Below are 17,302 nucleotides of genomic sequence, written 5' to 3'. Positions count from 1 at the left end.
AGCTGAATGGAGATGACTCCTTGTTGTTTTTGTGGATACCAACTAACACGGCTACCCCTCTGATAATGAGTCATGCGTTAAACTCCTCTCCCAGGCAATCAGAGCAGTGTTTACAAGAGGTCATTGAGATACGGACGTGGGGGGGGGGGGGGGGGGTTGCTATAAATTCATGTAAGGACCAGAAAAGAAAAACTGAACATGCACAAGAGAAAATCTGTGATGGTCAGTGAGGGCAGAGGGATGGGGAGCAGAAACGCCCATGTGCCCCTTGTTGAGGGAAACAGGCAGAGCATGGGGTTGCTGTGGCACTAGGGGGAGGGAGCTCTATTCCCTCCTGCAGCTATCTCAGTCTCTTTGGAGCTCAGGAACTGAGAAAGCCCACAGCCGTTCCGTATCTAACACTGGAATTTATTAAGCAACAAAATGAGTTTCAAGGGGGAGTGATTGCTTTGATGTTCTGTCAGATCATCCTCCTCCTGCATCCTGGTCTCTGCAAAGATTTGCAGAAGAAAGAGAGAAAGTGGGACAGATCCTGCCAGGTGGAAAGCCCCTTGTGAGAGGTTCTGAGCACCTCGCTTGATGTGAGTGGGAGCTGAAGATGCTCAGCACCACTCAGAGGCCAGCAGCACCTCACAGGATGGGGCCATGGGAGAGCTGAGTGGGACCCTCTCCTGCTAAGCTCTGGAGATGGGCTCCAGCATTTCCTGCTTCCTGATAAAGGAGGCACATTCCTCTTTTCCGAGGCTGCGGTTCCTCTGGCGCTTGTTTCCTTTTAAGAATAAATTCCCTTCTCCTATCCCGAGACTGTTTAAAATACACCCCAGGGGGAATGACTGGCTTTCAGCAGTTACTCTGACATTTTCAAGCAAAATGATTTATTGATGCATTTTTGAACAATTCTTTGCCAAAAAAAGAGCCGCACTGAATTCTCCACAAAGAACTCTGCCCTTCTCCATTCTCTGCTGCTCAGACTTAGAATTTCTTCTGCTTCTTTTCCTCCCTCCCTCCTCTTTCTTCTGCTTCCTCCTCCTCCTCATAAATGGGAAATGAAGTACGTAAGAAACACATTGATTCTGCTGCATCCTTGCCAGTATCCTACAGGCTGGCATAAGCCTGGAAGGAATTTGGTCTGTCCAAATCGTGACTGACACTGAGAGCCACGCAGGCATCTTGTCAGGGTCCTATGGGCCACATCAACTCTGCATATGCATTTATCAAATCAAAATACATGCATACAGCGCAGCCACCGCATTGGCTTGGCTTTGTCACATCAAAGCAGTAGAAATCTGCATCTGATCTCCCCAGCCTTCACCCTGAAGTTACACAGAGTGGGGCAACAAGGGGTCGCATTTTGGGACCCTACAGAACACACTCCGGGCAGTGCACCTAAGGGTGCTGCTACTGAGCTCCCACTGGGCCTGGCGTTGCAGGGGCTAACGTGGAGTCCCTCAACAGGGAGCTCTCTGAGGCCAGTGTATGTCTTTTATGGGTGGTAGGTGATTAGCTGTTAGGTAGCTGGGTGACTGGGCAGATTCACAGTGCCCTTTGGCTGGGTGACACGAGTGTCAGCCTGCTGCAGCCCTTTGTCAAAGGGGATTATCAGGGCTGATTCCAGAAAGGAGAGCGGCCACAACATAACATCACAAAATCCCCATGGTACCAATGTACCTCCCTGCCCCGAAATCCTGTAGCTGCACTAAGGCCTGGAGAGAGGCAATGGGGTGAAGTAGTGAAACCCTTTCCAGGCCAGCTTCTGAATGTGGCTAGGAGCAGAGAGAAGGTGGGAAATCCAGGTCCAGGACCCTTCACTGGGCCCTGGGCTAAAGGCACAGGAAGAGGAGGGGGAAAGAGGGAGAAGGAAATGGAACAGGGACTACATAAGAGGCTTTTCACCCACCCAGCATCTCCTTCCTCACTCATTGCATAGACATTTCCCCATGGCTGAACACTCATATCCCAATGTTGGTTGGGCACATAACCCTCCTGTGAGATAGGGAAGTCTTATTAGCCACATCTGAGGCCCAGAGAGGTGCAGTGACTAGGCCAAGGCCACAGAGTAGCAAAGCTGGGAACAGAACCCAGGAGTCCTGACTGTCAGTCCTGTTCTATAGCCATTGGGAAACATCCTCCCCTTCCCCCCATATCCAGATCCACTGATGTCTGGATGAAAACAGACCTCTCTTTGATGGAGTCATCATGAGAAAAAAGAATCTCAAGTCTCTGGCACTGCTTTATTAGGCATCAAACACATCGCTCAGCGAACAGCAGGTGAGGGATGAAATCATTAGAATCATGTCAGTTACACGTCACTAGGATCTCACTCACTGCAGTTCTGTTTCCAGCAGGCATCAGGGCTGCAGCATCTGCACTTTGGAAAAGAAAATCGCCTCTAAGCTCAGCATTTGAGAGAGGAATCTTGAAGTTATTCCTTTATATTTATTGTACTATTACAACAAACCTCATTCTGAGATATGCAAGAAAGAAAGAAAGAGTTTTGTATTAGACACAGGAATGCTTTGACAAGGTTACATTGCAACCCCAAACACTGGTGCATATACTTCACTGTCCCAACTTAAGCTTCTGTTTGACTTAAGCAGCTCCTCCCATGGCCAAACAAATCATTCTTCTGTTAAAAATAAAAAATAAAATAAAAAGAAAGAAAGAAAGAAAGAAAGAAAGAAAGAAAGAAAGAAAGAAAGAAAGAAAGAAAGAAAGAAAGAAAACTATGCACAATAAGTCAGCCTTTCACGCCCGCTGAATGGAGGAGCAGTTCCTATTTAACTCAATCGGGAGAGGTGGGGGTTGTGCACCCATATATGCAGGGCTGAATATGGTGCAGTATTTGTTCACATATACCCACCCTCCCATCACCATTAGACACAAATCCACTTTTTCCCAGGCTATTGCCCTGAAGTCATGCTGCTTTGTGCTGTGATGGTGTCATATCCAACAAGGCAAGCAGGCTGTACAAACATAGGAACTGCCAGACTGGACCAGACCTGAGATCCAGCTAGTCCACAATCTTGTCTGCCACAGTGGACAATACTAGACGCTTCTGAGGAAAGTGTAAACCCTCACAATGGACAGTTATGTAGTACAGTGCCCCTGGGAAAATGTCTTCCTGACCCTCTGCAGTTAGTGCTTGGCTTACGCATGACAGTGTGTATCCCTTTGATATTTTGGTCCTGTCTAGTGTTGTGGGTATCCTTATTCTGAAATCTCCTATGTTCTGTACCTCAAAGATGCCTTGTGATGGTGCGTTCCCCAGGCTGATCGTGCTTTGGGTAAAAAAGCACTTCTGCTTCTTAAAGTTCAGTTCTTGGACGGGTGACATCTGGGGACCATGCAGATGTGGGAGATACCCTGTGCTCTTTCCTCTGAGTGAGTACTGAGCTTCATCACGTTCTAAAGGACATGATACTGCTGGAGCAGATGAGGCAGAAACCCGAGGATCCCATGATTTGCACACATTAAAGATCTGGTGGCACTTTTTGCAAGAGCTAGGGCACATTCTACTTCTGTAATTTAAAATCCCAAACTCCCATTGCAATTGCGGTGGAATACAGCATCATTCACTTCACGTCCCGGAACTCTGGTGCAATGTGGTTGGCTGCTGTTAAACACTTAAATAGTCACAGCCTTCCACCTGCGAGGAGCCTGCATTTCAGGATGTGTGTGTGCTGATTCTTGTGTGTATCAGTTTGGGATGCAAAGGATGAGAGGAATGCGAGACCGTCAGAAAGCAGAGAACCCAGGTTCCGGGCCTCAGAGCATCACACTCACAGCTACGCAGTTATTAGTGGGGATGATTTTCTGCTTGAAGGTGAACATCTTCTTCAGCTCACTGCGGAAGCGGTCATGCAACCAGGCGTAGAGGAAGGGGTTGCAGCAGGAGGAGCTCATGGCGAACCAGTGGCAGAGCAGCTGGATGAGCAGGAAGTAGTGCTTGTTGATGAGATTGATGTCTATGTCACGAATTATGTTGAAGACGTGGATGGGGAGCCAGCAGATCCCAAAAGCAGCCACCACCAGCACGATGAGGCGGAAGATCTTCCTCTTCCTCACCCGGTCGAACTCTGCCTGGCTTTGTGTTGGGTGACCGGGCACCACACGGTTCTTGAGCTTGACTGTGATACAGATGTATGAGAGGGAGACAGCTGAGAGGGGCAAGATGTAGGTGATGATCAGGGTGCTATAGGCATAGGCCAGGCGCTCCTTCTCCTCTTCCATCCAGAACTCCTCGCAGATGGCAAAGCCCTCCTTCTGGAACTCCACATGATACGTGTGGGCGATGGCAGGGGCCACCAGTGCACAGGAGAGCAACCAGATTCCACCCACCACATACACACAGGTGGTGACCGAGATGCGCTTCTTCAGCGGGTGCACCGTGGCATAGTACCTGGAAAGAGAGGGAGAGGGAATGAGTGTGGGTGCTTTCTCTTAAATGGCGTTATCCCTGTAGCTCATGTATCTCACCAGTCAGGGCGTGCTCCTGGCGTGTGTGCGTGTATCAAGACCCAAATAAGGCCTCAGCATGTATAGGAAGCATCTCACCCTGAGGGGTCATGAGGGGTCCTCCTGACTGAGCTGGGGGAGGAGTCAAGCTGAGCTCACATTGCTTTTTGATCTTATTGTTTGCACCGAACCTGACAGACATTGAAACTAGCGTTTGGGTCCATGGGTAGAGGATGGTGGAGCTGGAGCAGTAAACAAATGCGCCAGTGACCAACTGCATGAACAGAGTGGTCACTACCAGCTACACAGCCCCCTGCCATGCTGCCAGAGGGTGAGACTCCTCCACAATGATATATACTGAGTAACGGTTACCTAAATTAGCCGCTAGAGACCGTTTTACATTAACTGCACATGTTCGGCTGCTGTCCTTGTGCTCATGTATTTACAACAGTGGAGATGCTGTTTTAACTGCACTCTCTCTCTGCCCCACCTTTGAAAGCTATACCTGCTCTTCAGGGCCGGCTTTAGGCCGATTCCCGAATCGGCCCCCGCCTAAGAGGGCCCCGCGCCCAGCCAGAGCGCGGAAAGCCCCGCTACCCCGGCCGGAGCCCCGCAACCCCGGCCGGAGCGCGGCAAGCCCCGCGGCCCCGATCCCCCGGCCGGAGCGCGGCAGCCCCGCTACCCCGGCCGGAGCCCCGCAACCCCGGCCAGAGGGCGGCAACTCCGCGGCCCCGCAACCCCGGCCGGAGCGCGGCAAGCCCCGCGGCCCCGATCCCCCGGCCGGAGCGCGGCAGCCCCGCTACCCCGGCCGGAGCCCCGATCCCCCGGCCTGAGCGCGGCAAATCCCCCGGCCCAGCTCCCCCGGCCGGAGCGCTGCAGCCCCGCGGCCCCGCTACCCCGGCCGGAGCGCGGCAAAGTGCTCTTCATTTTCATCCAAGCCCCTGGTCCAGGTGTTTCAGTGTCAGGATGGGGTTGAAGTTTCTCCGCAGAGGGCTAAACCCCTCTCCAAGCAGACAGCTAGTGCTATGCATCTCTGAAATCCTCCGGATACGGCTCAAGTGGGCGCCACATGGTGCCTAGGGCTTGTGCTGGCTCCTCTGCACAGGACGGTGCTTCACCCACAATTAATGCACAGGGGGTCCACTCTGTAAGAGAACAAAGAACGCTGCCCCCTACTGAACTGTGGAGTCACTGATGGAAAGATCTCCTCATCTGCTGGTGACTACTACAGAGGACTATCTTTCGGTGTATGGTTTCAGAGGCACAGCTCCCATCATTGTTAATGAATCCTGGGGCGCTGTACCACAAAGTTATGTCTACTGTATATTTGATCAGCTTCATCGACATTACCTGGGTTGGAGGAATGACAGAGGAAAAGGAAAGGCCAGACAGTATAGGATACAGGTATCAAAAGGTACAGAGATGCCCAGGTGGTTTCTCCTATTTACCTCATCCCAGGATACAAGAACAAAAGGGCACTTGCTGAAATTAGAAGGTTAAACATTAAATTACATTTTTAAAAGCATCAAGTTTCTACACTGATGAAAGGAGAGAGTAGTTAATACATTCTGTAGTTAACCTTTGGAACTCACCATCACAGTATATAACTGAGGCAAAGAGTGAGTGCGGTAAGAACAGCATCTGCCAGTTGCACTAGCTAAGGTAAAATTACAAGGACTATCAACCAGGTTTCAGGGTCTAAAGTGATCACTTGATGGTGTAATAAAGCCATTTCCTGCCATAATCAGGGCCGGCGCAACCCATTAGGTGACCTAGGCAGTCGCCTAGGGCACTACAATTTGGGGGGCGGTGACCGCGGCGGTATTTCGGCGGCGGGACCTTCCGCTGCCTCTGGGGGGGGGGGAGGGCGGGACCTTCCGCCGCCTAGGGCGGCAGAAAAGCTGTCAGTACTCCTGGCCATAATGTATATATATATAGTACTGCTCAGTTGGGGAGAACTACATCTCCTGACGCATCCAGCACTGACAACCATCAGAGACAAGCTATCAGACTCAGTGGGCTCTTGCTCTGTTCTAGTTCTACACTAGTGCCACTAGTTACAATCCCTAAAGCTTGTGGTAGTCCTTAATCGATAAAACTCCACATAACCAAGGGGAATCAGCAGCAGTCAGCTCAGCAGCAGCAGCAGCAAATTCCAGGGCTGAGCACAAAAGCTACAAAAGAGGTTTTCCCCTCAGTTCCAAAGCTGTCATTTTCTAGTTAGTCAAACATTTAATGGCTGCTTTTTCTTATTTCATTAACATTACATTTCTATTGCATTAAATTAAGCAAAAAGGCCTGACATGTGGTGCCAAATCTGCAGGAAATGATACCCTTCCAGCGCAGAAAAGCCTCTAGTCCCTAAGAGCTGTAATTATCCCAGCAGAGGCACAGGCACAGAATTAACCCCTAGGAACAGCTTTTATTGTGGAAGAATGAAATAATAGAGGCTTTTATTTTCCCCATCCTGAGGCCTTGTGTTAAACAGTGGGTGCCTTCAGTTGTCTCCAGAAACACCCGGCCTATCAGAAGGCTCCTGATCAACCACCCAAGCAGCTCTTTGTATGAAGTTACTCTGAATCATACTTGGGAGCTTCAGGCAGCATTTTTAAAAAGACTAAAAACAAAAAAATCACCTAATTAATCTCTTTTCTCCTCCTTCACTATGTGCATTGTACTCATTTCCTCACTATTTCTTATGATCAAAGACTTGTAAGAGCTGAGCCTCCTGCCAACCATTTTAAGTGAATAAAATGTGGTTTTATGTAGCACCTTTTACATACTGGGTGTTTTACCTTCAGCACTAACTCACACTCAGCTCTCCCCCTCAACCCTCTGACTGTCTGTCTATGTAGGTATCCGTACCTCCCTCTTCACCTTGATGTTTGAACCTATGTAACTGATTGACATTCACATCCAGGAAAAAGCAACAGAGAGTCCTGTGGCACCTTTAAGACTAACAGATGTATTGGAGCCTAAGCTTTCATGGGTGAATGCCCACTTCGTCAGATGCAAGGAAAGCATCTCTATTCAGGACAGCCCTTAAGCATGTGCTGAACTTTAAACGTGCTTAAGTCCTATTGAAGTCAATGAGACTTAAGCCCGTGCTCAAATTTCAGCACATGGTTATGTGGTGTCTTGTGTCAGGGCCAGATAAGGTGACCAGATAGCAAGGGTGAAAAATCAGGACGGCGGGGGGGGGGGGGGGGGGGGGGGAGGGGAGAATAGGCACCTATATAAGAAAAAGGCCCAAATATCAGGAGTGTCCCTATAAAATTGGGACATTTGGTCACCCTGGGCCCAGAGAGAATTTTGGTTGAAATTATCTAGCTGTGTCCCAGCCTACATTCCAGCTAGTAATAAATGCCCCAGTTAGATATTATTCAAATTATCTCTATTTTTATTATGACCTTCTTATCCCTTTACTTGTATTTTATGATTAGATTGCACAAAACATTCAAGATTATAATGGAAAATAGGGACTGGAAAGGAGCATCTGAAATTAAACAAACCCTCAGCAGAAGAAGTTTGCATAGCAATTGAACTGATTTCTCTGACATGAACCTCCCAAAACCAGGATTCTGATCAACCTGTGCTATCATATGAGTGGGATAGCCGTATACAGAGCTAAATTCAGGCTGGACCTAGGCTTATAAAAGATGTGTGCTCCCACTTAACTTTACACACGAGTAGCTCATTGAGATGAAGCACATGCCTGTCTTTGCAGGATCAGAGCCTTACTCCTGATTTCCTTCTCAGAGGTGCAAGGGAATTCCTTAATTCTAGTATAAATGGGACCTTTGAACTGAACATTACCTGACCATTGCATTGCATTGGCAAAGGTGATACTTTGAAACAAAATTTGAAGGTTCTGTGACTTGCCCCATTCACAGAGTAAATATTTTAAGGCCATTTCATTCTGGATGCTGTTGGGCTGCGATATGACCGTTTCTCACAGAACGTATACATCTCTTTAGGGATGTAAGGGTGAGAAATTCCTGCACCACCTAAGTCCTACTTATTTTGAGGACTCATGTGGAACTGGGGTGGTGAATAGGCTTTGTGCTGCCTCTTTGCACACAGGAGAATGTCATCCTATCTGAAAGAGTCCCTTGGAAAAGGGCAGCTAAGTGTTCTAGCTAAATCCTTCTGATCCGCTATAATTTCCTAACCAAACCTTTGAATTTAAGGGTACTGACCAGTTTAATAATTCCTGGGAAGGTGCCTGAACTCCAAAGACTGGATGGAGAAAAATTAACACAGAGGCCTGGTTTGATTGAATAATATGAGCCTGATTCACCACTCCACTCCATTAGCTTCACCCTGGCATGACTCATTTGGAGTTAGTGAAGTAACACTGGCATGAAACATGTATAAGAGAGTGGTGAATCAGGCCTTATGTTGATAAATAATATGCAGCCAAGAAGACTTATGGTGATGGGAGCTTGAGAAACATCTAAGATGACAGACAGAGACAGAGAGATATTTTCAGTAATGACATTTTCCATTCCAAGCTAGTGGTGCCTTCCGTACCTTGCAATGTACCACAGAATCACCCACTAATGCTGCTTTAGGGAAGGAAAGGGAGTAGTTAAAAGTAGGGCTCCCTGAACATGTAGCCCTAAGTGTGCAGTTATAAAGGGGGTTATGAATGCTGCAGGTCCTTTCGTCTAGATTCTCCTTGAACATGGAGGAACAGCCCAACCCTAAATGCAAAGAGAGTTACAGAAATTCAAGATGGGAAAGCCTTACTGGGACATAACTAGTCCAGCCCCCCCATCAGAAAATGCAGAATCAGACCAAACAGCACAGTTACCAAGTATATTTAAGTCTCACGTAACCAGATTTCCAACACTCCCCTTGGCAGGTCATCCTACATCCTAAGAGATCTCACTGTCAGAAAGTTCTTTCCTGCTAGTCCAGCCTAAATCTTCCCTTTGTTCGTCTAATCTGCTTTGCCTCCGTTGCACCTGTTTTGTTCTGCCAGCATCTGAGTCATGTTTGCATTAAAAATGCTCCTTGTATCTGGGGCTTAGTTTTGGAATCCGCCTATTTCTTTCCATTCCCCACTGGGACTGCAGCCTTCCTTACAAAAGTGACATTGCCATGGAAACACAATGTTCCAAAGCCCAAAAAAACAAGCCCCAACCCAGATCCCATGTCTGTCTCTGTTTAGGAAGGGATCGTGCCTGCCATTTGGGGGTCAGAACAATTTGTCTGGCACAGATTCGTATGGCAAGGTATTAATAACCTGGAACTTGCAGAAATGATACCTAGTGCTCTACAGAACCAGCCGTCAAGGACATCATTATTTAGTGGCACTGAAATCGGAACAAGAGCAGTAGAAAGTCCACTCCCAAACTAAACACACATACATTTCCAGTCCCATGCTGGCTGCTTAGCCCTCCTGGTCAGGTGAAGGGATGTGAAATTAGCTTATTTTGCAACACAGCTGGCTACAAGTTGCAAGTATGGGGAACACTTTATGATTTCTGCCTATAGGGAAAGAAGCATGGGGCACAAATATGCCTCACACAAAGAGAAGGAGATTGAGTAGCATATTCCTGTTGTGTTTGCTTCACAATTTGGAACCTTCTGGCGTGATGACACTGGTTTAATCTTCACCGTGCCATGGCATTTCTCCAGCCCTGATGAGTGCCAAAGCCACAGGACTTCAATACAAAGTGCAGAAGGAGGAAAGGAAATGGAATTGCTATTTGCAGTGATCTAGGCTCTGTCATTGGATCAATCTGTCACACCCAGGGTTTGCAGCAGCTCCAAGAAAGTAAGGAGCTTGGTACTGGATTTACAAAGTCTTGTCTGGGCACAGTAGAGATGTTTGATCATGTCACTCTCATGCCATAAGCTGCACTGGTATTAAAGTCACATAGACTTCCCACTTTTACAGCAAGCAACAACACTGAGGGAAAAGACACCTTGTAATGCAGAGTTTGATGTATGTGTAGTGGGCTCTGCAGTGACTTCATGTCAATGCCCTCAATAACAAGCTCTTCTCCCAACCAGGTCAGAAGCTTGCTACAGCCCAAACCAAAGACAACGGAAAAGAACAAAAGATTATGGTTCAAATCCCAGTCCTGGCACAAGGGAAAATGGGCTGTTTCTTTCTCATCCTAGATCCTAGTTGTACCCATATAGCTATAGTGCACAGCTGGTATTTTCTGCTCAACAGAAACCTGGTGCTGGAAAAGCAGCGGGTGCTCAGCTCAGCAATGAGGTGCAGTGACAGAGCTGGGTGTGTGGGGAGTGGGTCAGGATTGAGCTTCTCTCCTGAATGAGTCTCTATTTGCCAGGCAGTGGACTGGAGAGCTGTGCAAAGAGCGGCTTAGCAAATAGTGAATGAACACATCACGGGGAAGCATGGAGATACTGCCTGGCTTTCTCCTGAGACTAGTCTTGTTGCATCCCTCTGAGGAGGATTAATTTCCATTTGCCCTGATGCCTGCTTTATAATCTCCTTGTTGATACGATCAGTTATTACTGCTGTTTGTGTAGTGCAGACAATGTGCTCAGCGCCGTACGAGACACACAGAGGAGGACACATGTATAGTCTCCTCCTGCGCGTACACACAGTTGAATAAACATGCCGGAGATTATTCAGTGAATGTAAAAATCTCAGGCCAGATCCTCAGCTGGTATAAATTGACCTAACTCTACTGATTTCACTGGAGCGACATGGATTACAGCAGCCGAGGCTCTGGCCCTAACTGTCTCTCTTTAAGAGTAAAGCTACGCTGCAGAAAAGGCGTGTTCTTAACTTGGGTTAGCTAATGTGAGCTGAAGTAGCAGTGAAGACACAGCAACTCGGCTTTTACCTTGGGTTAGCAGCTCAAGTGGAAGGCTATAGCAGGGGTAGGCAACCTATGGCACGCGTGCGAGCTGATTTTCAGTGGCACTCACACTGCCCGGGTCCTGGCCACTGGTCCGGGGGGCTCTGCATTTTAATTTAATTTTGAATGAAGCTTCTTAAACATTTTAAAAAACCTTATTTACTTTACATACAATAGTTTAGTTATATATTATATACTTATAGAAAGAGACCTTCTAAAAATGTTAAAATGTATGACTGGCACACGAAACCTTAAATTAGAGTGAATAAATGAAGACTCGGCACACTGCTTCTGAAAGGTTGCCAACCCCTGGCTTATAGGGTTGAACTTGTGCTGCTAACTCGAGTTGCAGTGTCTTCACTGTTATTATAACCTGAGTTAGCTAAGGCAAGTTACGACCATAGCCTTTATTTGCAGTGTAGACGTACCCAACGTGACTCTCTCCAGTTGGTCTTTTCACTGCAGCAGCACAGACCTGTTCTTTTCCAGTGTGGGCATCAGGCACTACTCCACTGTCAGTCAGTCTGTAACACCGAGCCTGGGGGCCCTTTCACTTACACTAGTGTCACTCCTCTGACGGCAGTGAAGTTACTGAAGATCTACAGTGGTATAAATATGGATTGGTTTTCCTGTGACACCCATCACCACCTCACATACCTTAATGAACAGTCTTATGACACCCCTTTGGGGGAACAAAGTGTTGTTACTTCCTTTTACAGAGGGGAAACCGAGGCACAGGCAGAGTAAGTGACTTGCCTCAGGTGACACACAGAATTGCAGCAGAGCCAGAACTGCAGCCAGATCTCCTAAGTCTCAGTCCTATGACTTAAACCCAAGCCCCTCCTACTACAGTTAACTACGAAAAGGAGCAATCCTGCACCGTGCAGCAGAAGCTGGACCTACTAGGCTATTGGCAACTCTAGTTTCTAGGGTTATGTACTAGAATTCAGAGCAATAGAAGCTGTCATCTGCAGGAGATGATGCTCTGAGTTGTTCAAATGTTCAGTCTTTGGTGGCATGGATGTGCACTGGTGCTAGATTTGATGCTGAATGACCGCTAGCACTGTGTTTGGTGTGGCAGAGTCTCATGAATCTTAGTATGGTCCCCAGCCTGCAGGCTGGGAAGTCTGCCTGGGAACTGTCAGGAGTGAGAGCTGATTTGCTTTGGTGAGCAGAAAACATCTGAAGAGCTGGATGGCTGACGTTTATTAATCTTGCCCTGAGGGGACTCCAGACAGCATGGATTGTAAGTGAGGTAATTGACAGGCACCAAAAGAAAAGCACTTGAAAATGAAGAGAAGCCTCAAGAAATTGAGCTGGGTTAGAAGAAAGTGACCAATGGGAATCTAATTCCAGGTGCTTGCTTCATCTGGGCTTGATTGTGCTACTCAATGCCTCTCAAGATCAAGCCATTAGAGAGCAAGAAACAACTGACCCAACCTAGGGCCAAAGCCTGAGGTTCTTACTCAGTCATCATTCAGGCGAGCCTCCCATTAACTTCTGTGGGAGTAAAAACTGAGGAAGGGCCTGTGAATTTGGTTTATACACATTAAGGGCCAGATTATCAAAAGTGCTCAGCCCCCAGCAGCTTCCATAGCTCTCAATGGAAAACCCATCCACTTCCTTTAGATGCCTAAACAGGTGATGACCTCTGCTGAAAATCTGGCCCTAATCAGGGCCGGCTCCAGGCACCAGATGAGAAAGCACATGCCTGGGGTGGCACATTGTAAGGGGCGGCATTCCGGCCAATCTTGGGGCGGCCAGCCCAGCCCTGCAGGGGCATGGACCCCGGTCCGGGGCGGGCAGGAACTAGCGATCCCCGCCGCTCATCGTGCTGCCGGGCTCCCCGGGACGCGCCACTCCCCGGCGCCTGCACCGGCCTCCGCCTCCCGCGCTGCTCTGAGCCCGGCCCGGCCGAGCCACCTTTAAAGGAGCGGCTGAGCCAGCACCTCCTGCAGCCCCCAGGCACCGGAAGGAGGGAGGGTTCTGCGGGGGCCCGGCGGGCAGCGGAGGGAGGGAGGGAGGGTTCTGTGGCGGCCGGCGGAGGCAGGGAGGGAGGGTTCTGTGGCGGCCGGCGGAGGCAGGGAGGGAGGGTTCTGCGGCGGCCCGGTGGGCAGTGGTGGCAGGGACGGTTCTGCGGCGGCCCGGCGGGCACCGGAGGGAGGGAGAGTTCTGCGGCGGCCCAGCAGACAGCGGAGGGGCGGGCCCCACTGATCCCAGCGCCGTTTGCACTGTGCCGAGCCCCGCTGCAATGCCAGCCCCGCGCGGAGGTCGCAGACCTCAGCCAGCGCTGCCTGTGTCGGCCCCCTCGGAGCCTGCCCAGCCGGGAGAGGCACCCCAAGGCTGGAGGGGGGAGCCCCTCTCACCCACCTGCGAGCGGGCTGCAGCGCCTGGCTGCCCATGGGCGGAGGGAGCGGGCAGGTGCTGCCCTTCACCCCCCTGCGAGCCGCCTTGACCGCCCTCCACGCGCTCCCTGCGGCTGCCGTTTTTTTTTCTTTTTTTTTTGCTTCGGCAGTCCGGCCGCCTTTTTTTTTTTTTTGCTGGGGCGGCAAAAAAGCTAGAGCCGGTCCTGGCCCTAATGGCCTGATCCTATGCAGTGCTGAGCACCCTTTAATCCCATCTTGTGGGAGAAGAAACCCGCAGTACTGGTCCAGATCCCTGTGGGCAAGAGTAGGTCCCTCCGTTTCACACCTGGGTGGTGGAGGGGAGAAAATAAGGAGCTTACTCCTTTTTGCAGCCTTCTTCAGGGAAACACAGCCCCGGAACACAGGGGAATGCAGGGGCTACTACTGAGTTGCTCCCCATTGGTTGCCCTGGTGTTACACAACTTTCAATCCCCCTTCTCAGCCTTGATCCCTAGAGCTTGGAGTCAGGCTGAGGAGGGGCCCTGAAGGAATGTATTGATCCTTTAAATGATCTCAGCGGGGTATGCTGAGCCAATGGGGCTGCAAGTTAACATGTGTGAGCAGAACTGACCAAGAGAACTGTAGGAAACAGCTGCAGCAAAGAAAATGGAGGGAAATAATAAGAGGAAGGGAAATTAATATTCATTCCGACTGAGACACAGGAACTCCCGGCTGTGTCTGTAATAATGTCTCTAGCACCTCTCATTCACGGATGCCCAAATGCTTTACAAACACTAAGCCTCTCACCCTGGATAGTGTATTCCCATTATACAAAACAATTTAGAATCAGATTTCCAGAAGAGCCCAGTTCCCACTTAGACACCTGTAAGTGGCAAGGCTTACAAAAGAGCTGAGAACTACAGCTGGTTGGAAGAACTTCAGTGGAACTGCCTTGCAAAATGCAGTTGTCTCAAAATCAAAACCATGTTGTATGCACCAAAATTTGGTTTGGGGGGAACGAATCCCGGCAATGAAAACCAACCATTTTGATTTTGCATTTTTGAAACAACTTTTTGCTCTGAATTTCTTTTTATTTGTATTATATTATATATTGTAACATAAAATAATAGAGTCAAAATTGACACCAAACATTTTGATTGCTCTGACACTTTTTTTTTCTGGAATTTTCCTTCCTAGAGCATTTTGAAATTTGCAAGTTTTCTTCCGATTTGAAACGGAGCCAAGATTTAGACATCTCAGAATCCTTCTTGAAACAGAATTCCTGTCCTGGCATAGCTCTACTCAACATGCCGAGGGCTGAGCTCTGTTAGTACCTGGACATAAGTGTTGCAGAGGGAGCTGAGGGTTCTTTTAAAAATCTGTCTCCAGCTGTGGATGCTAAATGTTTGCAAATCTGTTCCTGAGCTCTACTGAAAGTCGGATCCTCTCACTTGCCCACAGTCTCTCACAAGTCAGTGACAGATCCTAGAGGTGGCAATAGGCACATTAGATAAACACCATTCAAATACATTAATAAAACAAAATCAATCAGTCCCGTCACCACCCTGTGCCTCAGTTTCCCCAATCTGTAAAATCATGACTATCCTCATTAGGGTGCTGTGAGGATTATCATATTAACATTTGTACATTTGAAGATGCAAAGTGTGATGTAGGGGAAAGTAATAAGATTTATAATTCATTACTGAAATAATTAAAATTTCAGTTCCCCCTCGTCTCCAAAGTGATCCTTTTTCTGTGCAAAAACCTGGACATTTTTTACACTTGGAATTTCATTTTGCTGAAATTCATTTTTCACAGTGAATCACGCAAAACTGCAAAGCGTCACATGCTCCAATGCAATAAAAAGCCACCACTCGGCAAATACTTGTTTAATGAAAAGCTAAATTCGGAGGCTGCAAGATGGGCTGCAGTGAAATTGCAAAGATTTCTTAGTGATATTTCATGAAAAGATTTTGCTATTTTGAGGCCAAAAAATTACTAAATAACTCCCTCGCCCATGTGAAAAAAAAGGAAAATAATTATTTCCAAAGGCTAGGAACTACAAAAACCACGAGGAGTCTTTGTGGCACCTTAGAGACTAACAACTTTATTTGGGCATAAAATAAATGTGTTAGTCTCTAAGGTGCCACAAGGCCTCCTCGTTGTTTTTGCCTATACAGACTAACACGGCTACCCCTCTGAAACCAAGGAACTACAGTTACCTGTCTACAGCAATAGCTGTGAGGGTGAAGACGGACACATAGACTGTCATAGGCTGCATCAGGAACACGAAGTAACACAAGAATTTTCCGAAGATCCAGCCCTGTGGGTTGAAGGCGTAGGCCAGGGTAAAAGGAACACACGTTGCACACATCAGCATATCTGAGAAAGCCAAGTTCCCAATGAAGAAGTTGGTGACATTGTGCATCTTTTTGGTCCTACAGATGACGTAGAGGAGAAGATAGTTGCCGAAGATGCCGATCAGCACCACCAGGGTGTAGCAGGGGATGATGAGGGGCTTGAAGGACTGGATCAACTGGACTCCCGTAAACTGAGAGCTGGAATTGGAGCTGTTCTTGAGGATGATCTCGTTGATGCTGTCATTGGTCGGGAGCCTGTCCCAATTCCCAATTGGTTCCATGAGTCAAAGTCAACTGAGACGCAAGCTTAGACAAGAGCAGAAGGGGTCAGCATTAGTGACCTTAATTACAGGGTCATAACCATGACTCCACTCATTTGCAGTTCATGGACACAGTTAGCAACCCGTGTATGCGCCATTTAATTGCCATTGAATCCTTCTGTGGGCATCTCTTTTGGTTGGAGCAGGAAACAATCCCTGAGAGGTAAAATGTGACCTGTTAACCTAATTCAGTCTCTCAGCTATGCAGAGAGTTTCATCTATGTTTGAGTATCCCTGTGTGAACAGTTATTTATGACTATGTGCTGATACTCCTCTCTGTTCTGTAATTCACGGGTCACAGCCTGAGAGTTGAATTGAAATGTCCTCATGGTACATCAAATTTCACTTCATGTTTGTGCTCTAGCTGCAATTAGCCTTTATACTGAGGCCAATTCAGTTCCCCTCAGTCCTGTCCCTTTAGCCTCCTCATAATCTGACTTCTTTGTCTCAAACTTCCGCAGAATATTTCCCCCTGTTTAATTTTCCTGGCTTGACTGGAAGGTCTGGGAAGGGTTTTGTTCTACAGATTCCTGGGAAAGAAGATGGGAAAATGGAGGTTTAGAAGAGAAGGGATTCAGATAAACAGCTCTCCGCTGATAAAGGGGACAATTCCAAGAAGAGAGGGCCAGACCCCAAATTTAGGATTTGAAAGAAAGACAGAAATCGGTGGACATAGAATTAGATTCAGTCTTGGAATACAAATCCCTCCAAGTCACCCCCACCATTCATGTCCCTTCTTATCCTTGTCTGTCAGGGAGTTTTGGCTGGCCAGTCACAACCACAAGGACAGAGCACTCATGCTGGTGAAGTTGATGCCATGAGAACTTCTGCTGTACATCACTCAAGAGCGTATACAACTCATTTCCCCATAAGTAGGAGATAATGAACGGATTCCTGCTGTTATTCAGAATGAGTACACACAAGTGCATTCCACATCCAGCAGGTTTTATTATGTTCTTAAAATATATATTTTC

At 48.0% G+C, this 17,302-nt stretch overlaps 1 protein-coding gene across 1 annotated transcript; it reads right to left on the bottom strand.

Annotated features, from left to right (window-relative positions):
- Positions 1 to 3,765: 3,765 nt before the first annotated feature.
- LOC135875103 (prolactin-releasing peptide receptor-like) lies at positions 3,766 to 16,289 on the bottom strand. The gene is made up of 2 exons (XM_065400085.1): positions 15,871 to 16,289; positions 3,766 to 4,399 (listed from the first exon to the last, which is right to left on the bottom strand). The coding sequence occupies exons 1-2, from the start codon at positions 16,287 to 16,289 to the stop codon at positions 3,766 to 3,768; spliced, it is 1,053 nt and encodes a 350-aa protein (XP_065256157.1).
- Between the last annotated feature and the right edge of the window lie 1,013 nt (positions 16,290 to 17,302).

This window comes from Emys orbicularis, chromosome 2 (genome assembly GCF_028017835.1).
Source record: "Emys orbicularis isolate rEmyOrb1 chromosome 2, rEmyOrb1.hap1, whole genome shotgun sequence".
NCBI lineage: Eukaryota > Metazoa > Chordata > Testudines > Emydidae > Emys > Emys orbicularis.
Note: the sequence above shows the minus strand (reverse complement) of the source record. Positions and strands in the feature narration are given on the sequence as shown.